At 34.2% G+C, this 11,599-nt stretch overlaps 2 protein-coding genes across 2 annotated transcripts; one reads left to right on the top strand and one right to left on the bottom strand.

Annotated features, from left to right (window-relative positions):
• Positions 1-1,162: 1,162 nt before the first annotated feature.
• LOC120067642 (uncharacterized protein At4g14100-like) lies at positions 1,163-1,672 on the top strand. Its single transcript, XM_039019182.1, has one exon. The coding sequence runs from the start codon at positions 1,163-1,165 to the stop codon at positions 1,670-1,672; it is 510 nt and encodes a 169-aa protein (XP_038875110.1).
• A 204-nt stretch (positions 1,673-1,876) lies between these two features.
• On the bottom strand, positions 1,877-10,852 carry LOC120067214. The gene is made up of 6 exons (XM_039018723.1): positions 10,531-10,852; positions 5,721-6,084; positions 5,188-5,258; positions 3,752-3,850; positions 2,391-2,480; positions 1,877-2,102 (listed from the first exon to the last, which is right to left on the bottom strand). Exons 1-6 carry the CDS (start codon positions 10,759-10,761, stop codon positions 1,947-1,949), a joined length of 1,011 nt encoding a protein of 336 aa, XP_038874651.1. The 5' UTR covers positions 10,762-10,852; the 3' UTR covers positions 1,877-1,946.
• Between the last annotated feature and the right edge of the window lie 747 nt (positions 10,853-11,599).

Consider the following 11,599-nt stretch of genomic DNA (forward strand, 5'->3'; position numbering starts at 1 on the left):
TGGGGCTGCCCCGAGGCCCAATTTTTGTGCGCGAACTTTTCGGTTGGCAAAAACACGAAAACGGACCCAGGGGTTAAGAACAATGAAAAAAAAGCCGTACGCGCAGATGATTTTGCAAACGGAGCTCATTTGGTGTCCCAAATGGCTATCGAGCCCGCCGAGGCTGTCTCGGGGCCCAATTTTTGTGCGCGTTCTTTCCGACGGGTGAAAACGCGAAAGCAGACTCAGGGGTTAAGAACGTTCATTAAACACTTTAATAAACATGAATCACTCATGACAAATCTATCTATTCACTTTCTAGGTTAGTTTCCAAGTAAAGGTATTCCGTTTTCATCCGCTTAAATACCCTAGCCTAGGCAGAATTGTCCCTTAGACAAAGGTCACAAACAGATACATTCGTTAGATATTTAATCTTTTATTCAAGAACTCAATTTAATTCTATTAAACCAAAATAAAAGAGTAAGCCTATTTCTAATAGAATTAAACATAGGTCTTATTATGAAAGCATGCAATTTCTTTTCCATTACATAGACAACACTTATATATTTAAAGTAATAAAATATATATATCGATCTATATATTATAACAATTATAATATAAATAATGCATGAACATACTTAATTTATCATGCAATTTTATAATATAACATTTACATTAAAAAATATGTATAAAGATATGTATATCCTAAAGTAGAATTATACTATATGACATATATTATGAAATAAAAATATATATATATATATATATCATACATCTAATTTCTTCAATTTAGATAACCAACGATCTAAATTGAAGTATATCAACCCATACTTCAATCAAATGCATAACACTTACGACAATATGAATAAATCGAAAGCCTATAAACTTTTAGAAACTTCTAAATGATAGTAACCAATTGATGGAGGTTTTCGCGAAAAAAGGAAGAAGAATCTCTTAACCCGAATAAAAAAAAAAAGGAACAAATCGTAAGGGATGCAGAGGGAAAAAGATCCAGTCATATTTACAAAATAACATGCACGAGTGACACGCTTTATTTTTAAATTACTCCCATTACAAATCTCAACGAAAAAAGTACAATAATAAAAGTTTAGAGTTGAGATACGAGAAAGAATTAAATTACAGAAAGGGCCAAGGGGGAGAGAGGAGAGAGAAGCAAGCAGCCATGGCTTCGAAGGCGAAATTCTTCCTTATCCTTTCGCTGCTGAGTGTGAGTGTAGGCTATTCCATTTCGGAGGATCCTGTTCCAACCCCATGGCCTCTCCAATTTCATTCAATTCTCCTCATGAACTACACCGGAATTCTGCAGATAATCAACCTCTGGTACGACTGGCCTAATGGTCGGAACTTCAACATCATCCAGCACCAGCTCGGCCACGTTCTCTACGACCTCGAATGGAACAACGGTACTTCCTTCTTCTACACTTTGGACTCTTCAAAGACTTGCTCTTCCGCTCAGCTCGAGGTCGGTATTCTCCGACCCAATTGGCTCGACGGAGCCAAATATTTGGGTCAACGCCATGTCGATGGCTTCCTCTGCAATGTCTGGGAGAAGGTCAATTTCATCTGGTATTACGAAGATGTTGAGACCAAGAGGCCTGTTCATTGGCGCTTCTACACTGGTAACCCTCTTTTTTCAGATTTTCGTAGGAATGACCTTTTCACAAGCAATTAATGACTAACCGTATAAAATCTAACCTTTCCTACCACAAAATGGGATAATCATCTCATTAGAATTACGATAAACATGACTATTGATAGTACGTTTTGACATAAGTAGAAGGTTAATCATAAAGAGGCTTTTTTAGCCTACGATTCTTTATTTCCTGCCATTCACTATTCAATGAGTTTCCCTTGTTTCCCTTCCCCAATTGTGTAGGAAGACAGGCTCACGTGATGACATTTGAAGTGGGTGCTGTGCTTGAGGATGAGAAATGGCAAGCCCCTGTTTACTGCTTTGACGGCAAGGGAACTAAAGTCAATAACGGGGTTCTCCACCAGAATTTTCCTGTAATGGATGGTCTTGTTAATAGTAGGGTTCTCCACCAGAATTTCCCTGCCATTTGAAGCCTTTTTTGTTTTCTTCCCTTCCTAGTTGCATTGCGCTGAACTTGTTGGACAATTTGAATAAATTAGACACAAGTTTATATTTATATCTTTCTTCCTGTTTGTTCTTGTTCAAGTAGGAATTGCCAAGTATCTTTCTAATATATATTATTATACTGCAAAAATAACATGAACAGGTACTGCTAGTAGCGTTCTGTATAAACTATTAACTATAGTACAAGATGCAGTAAGATAGTAAAGGACTTATCGTCTGCTAAGACTCCTGGACTGAACGGTTCTTCCTGCAGGGTGTTTATTCTAATGTTCTAATCAGCGTTCTGACTAACCTCTCGCTGCTCAAGCTTTGCAATCAAGGCCTTCTTTTCTTCCTCTCCAAGTGCATTGAACATGAAAACAGATTTGTCGCCAATATCATCCTGAAAATGAATATGAAACCAGTCAGACAGTGCAACAATCAAATGCACTACATACCGATGGTGCTTATTTTTCAAGTTTGATTTTCAAAAGAACTCCATTGCTCTGCTTTCTGCTCGAGTGAAAAGTTGCAATGCTCAAGGACAGATAGGGAAATGATCACTTATATTCTAAACTTGGGAGATTATATCCATTAAAACTTCAAACTAATAATTATATCAATTTAAATCTTAAACTTTTATAAGTGAATCAATTTAGATACTATTAAAATTTCATTTTAACATCATTAATGCATAATTTTTATATGACTTCTTTAAATACAAGAATTAATATATATTAAAGATGAAAAACTCAAATAGATAATAGCTGTTTTTTTAATTAAGGTTAATAGATTTATCATATGCTCGTATTCCTATATGTTTCTATATTTATCTAGAAAGAATAACGTGATCATTTTTCTTAGGTAAGATTTTTCGAGAAAAATAATTTTATTTATGTGACTGCTAGCTACTACTAAATAAAATCAAGTAAAAGTAATCGTAAATCATTAATGAGAAATCTAATTGATTCACCTATGGAAGTTTAGAATTTAAATTGATAGAATTATGAATTTGGAATTTTGATTATACAATCCTCAAGTTTAGGACCAAAGATTAGGTGTATAAATTGATTCTTCCTTTTTTATTCCTTTATTTTTTTTTTAACTATGAAAATAAATACTCCATTTCTCATAACTCTGTATTTTCATGCATCAAAGAGTGATGAGAAAAGGTTAGGTTTTTATATGCTATACTGCTAATTTGTACAATATGCAACAAAACATTTTATTCATTTTTAAAATTGTTAAAACTATTTGTTTAAATAGTATCATTCCAAATGAGTTACAACCAGAAAATTATTTTTGTTTTAAGAAATCAGAAAAAAGGGTCCCTGAACTTCATTCACAGATGAACCAAAGCTCGTTTCATGACTATTTTGTCCCTTTTTTTTTAAAGTTTAAACTTGTTTTCTCACTAATTCACGTTACTTTAAGAAATATTTGGATTTCTTATCAAGTTCTAAACATGAAAAAAGGTTTTTGGAAACTAAAAAAGTAGTTTTAGAAACAAGAATTTGCTTTTTAAAATTTGGCTAAGAATTCCAATATATATATATATTTCTAACAAAGATGAAAATTATTGTAGAGGAAATATGAGAAAATAAACATATTTTTCAAAAATAAAAAAGAAGCCTACATAATTCAGAAAAAGTATATCATTTGCTCAAGCATTACCTTGATTGGCTGACTGAACTTTCTTCCAGCAAATATTATAAACAGAGCCATCCATGAACCTAACAGAGCAAGTTTAACCCCGTCGTCCATCAAACCAGTCTGCATTACAAATAAGCCCCATCCGAAAAGTCAGTGACAGGGTCAAAAGCTATAAAGAGATTTTATGTTACGGCTCAAAACATAATGATAAATGAACTCATTGCGAACTACCATTTAAAAGATCCTGAAATTTTTCTGCTAAAGCCTAGCGTTAACTTTTTCGATGGACACTTCAGCTAGCATTCATAAAGAATTAGTCTAATCCAAAATTGCAGATTTTGATTTTAATTGTGATTTCATGTAGCACTGAAGTAGGAGATAATAAATTGATATTCCATACTATTGATTTCTCCTACTTCTACCTTAAGTTATTCACATGCTGAGCGCCTCATGAATAAAAGAAATATGTGAGGAGCAATATTGAGAATATATCAAATTCTTAAATTTAGTCTAAGTTTTCGAGTGCCTAGCAGATTTAACATAAAATAAAACTAACAACGAAAATTTTTCTTCTCACGAAAAATATTTACTGCAAATTATTAAAAGCCTCTATCGTCCTTTTTAGTCTGGGTTTTATAGAAACTGATCAGTTTGACAAGCTTTTATAAAAATGCTCCTTCATACAAAAATAGCTCTCCACATTCATAGAGGAGCATTTTTTTAGAGTGACTCTTAACACAAGAAGGAAGAAACTGCCGTTTCAAATAACAAATTACGCAGGTCCATGAAAACCTTCCACATCGCTTCAGATCATAAAAATGCATGCAAACCTACAAGGCTTCATGGTACCACGGTTGAAAACTTATTCATACATGTTCTATCATGCAAGCTTCTTATTGAAGAAGTCTAACTAATAAGCAAAATTGAGCTATACAAATTCTTTAGCCATTTGATATTATTAAAAAAAAAAAAAAAAAAAAATACAAGACTTTTCATTAAGGAAATGAAAAGAGATTGATGCTATGAGATACAAGGGGAAACAAAAAATAACAAAACAGAAAAATAAGCAGACTATCAAGAAGTAAAAGTAAAGCACTTAAGAGTGTCCTAAAAAGGAATTCCAGCAGTGATAAATGTCTTGAATTGACGATGATAACTATTTTGTTTTTAGTTTCTATTTTTAATTTCCATTTGCTCCTCCCAATTTTTTAATTATGGTTTTCATCTTTACTAAAGGAACACTTGAACTTTTAATTAAATTCTAAAAACAAAATTAAGTTTTTGAAAACTAGAAGTAGTGTTTATAAAACATAGAAAACTTACCGATAGAAGTAGTAGTTATAAGCTTAATTTTCAGAAATAGAAAACCAAAAACAAAATGGTTATCAAATGGGACCTAAATCATTCATTTGTCATGTTTCCAGTTATAAACTGTGAAGTATAAACATGAGGCCTACCAGGTGGCCTAGAAGTAGCGTAGGTATGGCAAAGGTGAGAACTCCAGCCTCCAGCTTTCCATAGCAAAGCCCTGCATATAATAAAGGACAAACAAGTACTGGGAATTGAACCGACACTAATCATAAAGTACGCATGAAAAATTATATGTCTCACTCCATTTCAGACAACATATACCAGGCTGTTTTTGTATTTCCAAAAATGACCGGGAGGAACAAAGAACCACAGAGACAGAATCCATATATCAAATAACCCAATATCGTAACAAAAACATTTGCAACGTAATTGATAATTAAGAGTCTAATTTATACATGCTCAAAAAGGAAAGCAGACTCAGAACTCAATATCTTCTTTTTTCTTATTATTTGCCTGCTTCATCGAGACTACATTAAAGATCTATGAGACTTAACCAATAGACAAGCTTACAAAACTACAATATCTTCTTAGTTCTTACTATTTCCTTGCTTCATCAATACAACATTAAAGATACGGATATTAAGTTAAAGGCCTGGAAGATATTAAAAATACTTGATACCTTCTTTGAAAACAAGTCCAGTCAGAGCGGCAAAGAGAGGACCAATAAACCAGACCGCCAATGGATTATCAACAACATATTGCACTAAGCTGTCCCCAGCTGGTTGTGCAAGATTTAAGTAAGTTACCAAAGATCCAGCAACACCAAGAACCCATAAAGCTTGAAGAGTTCGCTTAATTGCAGTTACATATATGTGGATCAAGACTAGGGATAAGCCTAATCCTCCTCCACCTAAGGCATAGAGCAAATCAAGATTTTGCTTAAGTGCGTCACTCAATGAAGAGTTATTGGGTAAAAAGGCAACCGATGAAGCTATCACAAAAGAGGTAGCAGCTGTCACTAATCCCGCTCTATATAATATTACCTGCCACAATAAGCAAATTATCACTGAAATATTTGAGACTATTTTCATCTTATCATAGACTGTCTACACGCAGGTTCAACCGCATGAGACTGTCTTCCTTCACCGATGAGTATCGAATGAGTACACATCAGATCCAAATTTACTAGTAAATGAAGGTTGCTATCAGGTTTAAGCACTATGACCAAATCATATATAATTGTTGAGCCACGCACCATGATCTTGTCGGTAAGGAGGCTTGGATGACACAATATTAGGTAGGTGTTAGGAACCAAGGTAGTATGGGATGCCTTTATCCCACATTGGTTAGAATGGAATGATCAATGTGGTACTTAAGTGGCTTGGCTCTCCCCCAATAGCTAGCTTTTGGGGTCCAAGGTGCTTAAGTACTTAACAGTAGGCTACAATAATATGAACAAGATCCGCATTGAAAATTCCAAAACCAAACAACACACCAACATTTAAGTGTGTATTAAGAAACAAGAAATTTGAATTTCATGTTTAATCATCTAGAAATCTGAGTGAAATAAATTGTGAGAAACATACACGTATATATGCAATTGAGAAGCTATGAAACCTAAAATCACTTAATTAACAAGCCATATCAAGGTTAAATTTACTAATTAATCGATTTCATGTTTCTTAGAAGCCTAGAACTGTTATCACTGAGAGTGTGAGTTTATGACTGAAGATCCACAACCAAAAAATTAGGAATGGTGAATAGAGACCAGTAAGAAGACGAGAGAGATTTCTTTTGATAAGATGCTAGAAGCAGCTACATTTTTTTTTTAATAGTATTCCTACATAATCTCATGGAAGGAGTTTATATAAACACAAATTCTTGTACCATTCAGGCTACAGTTTAACGAAGTAAATGGCATAGGTTTCATGTAATTATGAACCCATTGAGAAGCCAAGTCTTTAACCAATTCCATCCTTCAAAGTAACTAAAGAATCCATATAATCCTGAATGATCTGGCTCATGCTAATAGTTAGCCATACAGAAACAGAAATTCCATTCAGTCGTCATGAGTATTTTATTCATTCAGATTGCGAAGTTATCAAAAAATCTCATCCTTGAGAGTAACTAATGTTACTAATATAGTTTATTCTTTTACAACTTGTTATTAGTTAGTTGTATAGTTCATTTTCAGTTTTATTGTTAGAAGCTATTGCCTATAAAGGCTTCCCTTGTAAGCTCTCAAAATCCTTAATGAAAAGAGCGCTTCCACAGTGTAGTGGAAGATTATTACATGGTATCAGATTCTTCTGACAAACATCATTCTGATCCTTCATGTTTCTTCCACTTTGCAAACCTTCTTTTCGTTCTTCGGCAAATTTCTTCCTCTTTTCATTCTTGACTGCCATGGCTGATGACACTCGAGATGTTCACTTACTGCCACACTATTTGGTCCTGCTTATGGCTTACGTTACGTTGTTGGCTACGAAACAACAAACGAAATGTAGGAGACTCTTGAAAATCACTACTCCTCGACTTCAAGAACTAATGTTGTGAAAAAATTGATCAATATATCTAGCGCATCAAAGAAATTAAAGATAAGTTGGCTAATGTTTTCGTTAAAGTTGATTTCGAAGACTTGATTATCTACACTCTCAATGGCTTACTATCTGATTATAATGTCTTTAAAACTTTGACATGTACACGTTTTGCCCCCATTTCTTTTGAAGAATTACATGTTCTCTTAGTAACAGAGGAATTTGCTCTTCAAAGACAAAATCGAAGAGATGATGTCTTTTCATCACCTACTGCTATTGCTGCATGAATTGGAAAAATGCAATTTACAAATCAAAATTCAAATATCTCTTGTGGACGTGGAAAAACAATGGTAGAAGAAGAAATGGAAGCAATAATGGAAATGGGAATTGAAAATCCTCATCTAAGTGGCAATAATGAGCGCAATAGTTACCAAGGACAGCATCCACCAGCTCAACTGGTTGCTATGGTAGCTACTCAAAACTACAATTTGACTAATCAGACTTCTGGGCTTATTGACCCCGGATGCAACTCTCATATGACTTCTGACTTGGGTACTTTCTTCAATGTAAATGAATATGCCGTTGATGATCAAGTGGCTGTAGGTAGTGGACAATCTCTCCCTATAACTCATTCAGGTTGTGGTATTCTCTCGACTCCCGCCATTTCCTTAAAACTTTTTGATCTTATTCGAGTGCCTCATATTTCTTCTAACCTTCTTTCTGTTTATTGCATTTGTGCTGATAACAATTGTGTCTTTTATCATCTAGAACAAATCTTTGGGCAAGATTCTTTATCGAGGCCCTAGCATCAATGGTCTCTACCCTATTCAATCAGTTGGCCATCCAAATAAAGCTTCCTCAAAACAACCAAATACTTTTGTCAACCTCGTTACTCATGTTGGAACACGAACTTCGTCTTCAATTTGGCATAACCGTAAGACATCCCAATGATTCCATTCTTAGTTCTATTCTAAAGACCTTAAATTTGTCTGTTAATAATAGTTCAAAGTGTATTTTCTATTCTTGTCTTCAAGGAAAAAAAATGCACAAGATTTCCTTTAAGCCTTCTATTTCTGTTTCATCATATCCTAACTTTTGCATACTGATGTATGGGGATCGTCTCCTGAAACTTCTATTAATGGATTCAACTATTATAATTCCTATATTGATGACTTCTCAAAATTCACTTGGTTGTACCCTATTACTCATAAATCCGATGTCTCTGATGTGTTTAAAGTATTCAAATCCCTTATTGAAAACAAACTCTCTACTGGGATTAAAACACTTAAAAGCGATGGGGGTGGTGAATTTGTCCATCATTCCCTCGGATCTTTTCTGCAAACCCATGGCATTTCTCATAAAAAATTATGTTCCTACACACCTCAACAAAATGGTGTTATAGAGTGCAAACATAGGCATGTTGTAGAAATTGCCCTTACCCTTATGTCTCATTCTTCCCTTTAAAATTCTGGCCTTTTGCTTTCTCTACAGCTACTCTCCTAACCAATATCCTACCCTCTCCACATCTTAATCATAAATGCCCTTTTGAAATTTTTTATGACAAGCCCTTTGACCATTCTCTACTCAAAACCTTTGGCTGCACTTGTTTTCCTCTTCTTAAACCTTGTACTTCTCATAAACTACAACCCAAAACATCCTCCTGGCTTTCTAGGTTATCCAAATGACTACAAAGGTTACTCTGTTACAACATGAACACTCACGTCTCTATATCTCTCAACACGTCTTCTTTGGTGAGACCATTTTTCCCATTTCCACTAATCAAACCTCTACAACAACCACAAAATAGGCCTTACCTTATTCCTTTCCATATTCTCTATTTTTCCCTCAATCCACATCTTCTGTTATGAGAGTTTTACTACAATCTAATGAATCTATTTTTTTGACTTCTACTAACATTCCAGTTGCTGCAACTAACACCAATAAATCTATTTTTTCGATACCTTTGTGGCACTATGAACAAAAGAATTTTGTTTCAAATCACTGTTGATCCTTTTCAACTTACTGCATTCTCATACTCTAATTGGGCTTGAGATAAACTTGATAGTGGTTTACTTTGGAGGAAATCCTATTTCTTGGGCTACTTAGAAACAGACCATTGTTTCAAAGAGTTCAACTAAAGCAGAGTACAGATCCCTCGCCATTACTGCTGCTGAAATTTTTTGGTTAAGATAGTTACTTGGGTTTTAGTGCTACTTAGATCCAGTTCTATTATATTGGTAAGCTAAATCCCTCTTCCTTACGATTCAGTTCTTGGATTCATATTCTCAGCTCCAAACCACCTCCCTTGCCATGTGATAATAAATCAGCCATTCAGTTGACCCATAATTCTGTTTTTCACAATCAAACTAAACACATAGAAATTGATTGCCATTTCATCCGAGAGCGAGTTGTAAGCAAAGACATTGATCTCCAATATTTTTCTACAGAACCACAAGCTCCTGACATCTTTACCAAACCCTTCACAGAGTCACAGTTGTGCGATTATATTTTCTCCGAGACAAACTTATGTCTTCCTGTGCATTCGTTTGAAGGGAAATGTAACTAATATAGTTTAATTCTGTTTACAGCTTGTTATTAGTTAGTTCTATAGTCCATTTTCAGTTTTATTGTTAGAAGCTATTGCCTATAAAATGCTTCCCTTGTAAGCTCTCAAAATCCTTAATGAAAAGAGCTCTTTCACAGTGTAGTGAATGATTATTACAACTAAGAATTCATGTAAAATAGATAGAATACAAAATATAAACCAACAGAACAGAGTAGCATTGAATACTAGATACACAGCATTTCTTGAATAGTAATATACTATAATACTCACGAATATTGGAGTTAATAAAAATCACCAGTTAGAACTTAAAACTTACAAGGCAAACACGAATCCCAAATTTTAAGAGACAAAAATTAGAAAGGGGAGAAAGAGAAAGCAGGCTGAACCTCTCGAACGTCGGAAGAATCGACAGTCCAAGGACCATAAATTCCCTGATAGACGGTGGGACTGGGGGAGGTTTGGCCGGCGGCCTTGCACTTGAGAGCTGATAATTTAGATGGCGAAGGGAGAGAAACTAGAGAACGACGAAGCAACTTAGTTATAGTAACAGCTGAATAATTAAGAGAAGGAAGCTTCGGGGAAGAAAGTATGGAGGCACATAAACATCCGCACGCCATTTCCGACTGCCTCTGCCACAAAATCTGACACTTGTTTCCGATTCCGCCGTACCGGTAAATATTTTCCTCTTCTTAGTTTAATAAAAAAAAAAAAAAAAAAAAAATTAGAATTCATAACTAACTACAGAACGTACGGAATCATGATTGTGGGCCGGGACGGATTTCATTTCATTGTAATATGGGCCGAAAATCACTAGAGGACTTGTTAGTTTTAAAGCCCAGTCCAAAAGTTTTTGTGGGAAAACTAAGCAAGAAGCCAAAATTAAAGGGACTTTTTCTTCGTTTGTAAAGAAGTTATTTTTTTGGGAGTTAAAGAAACTTTGTAATTTCTCTTTTCTTATTTTTGTTTTTGTTAATCTTTTCTGGACTGGTGGCTCTTATCTCAATTGAGTTTTCTTTATGCATTTTTAATTACCTTTCAATATAAATGCTTGTATTTCTGTATTCTATATTTTCTTTTATTTTACTATTAGCTTAACATTTTTGAGATTCAAAATATGTGGATATTGGAAAAAACGGAGTGATGAACAAATTGATTGTTGTGTCATAGAATAACCACTAACTTGAAGCAAGTGTGACACGACCTTGGTATTAATCGTCTCACGTCGATTTCTCCCGAAGGTTAACATAACACTTTTGACAGATGAGCGTTTGTTGAAAAAGAGTTGAAATCAATAAAAACTTTTCTTAGAGAGAAAGAAATCTTTTTTTTTTTAATCAAACCAAATAATGATCTATATAGAGAACATCAGATTTGTAAAAGTTAAACGAATTTAACATTAAATCTGTGAAGATCAAATAATTTTAAAACATTAGATCAATGAATGTTAAATATTTT

The sequence above is a fragment of the Benincasa hispida genome, chromosome 12 (assembly GCF_009727055.1).
Source record: "Benincasa hispida cultivar B227 chromosome 12, ASM972705v1, whole genome shotgun sequence".
In the NCBI taxonomy this organism is placed as follows: domain Eukaryota; kingdom Viridiplantae; phylum Streptophyta; class Magnoliopsida; order Cucurbitales; family Cucurbitaceae; genus Benincasa; species Benincasa hispida.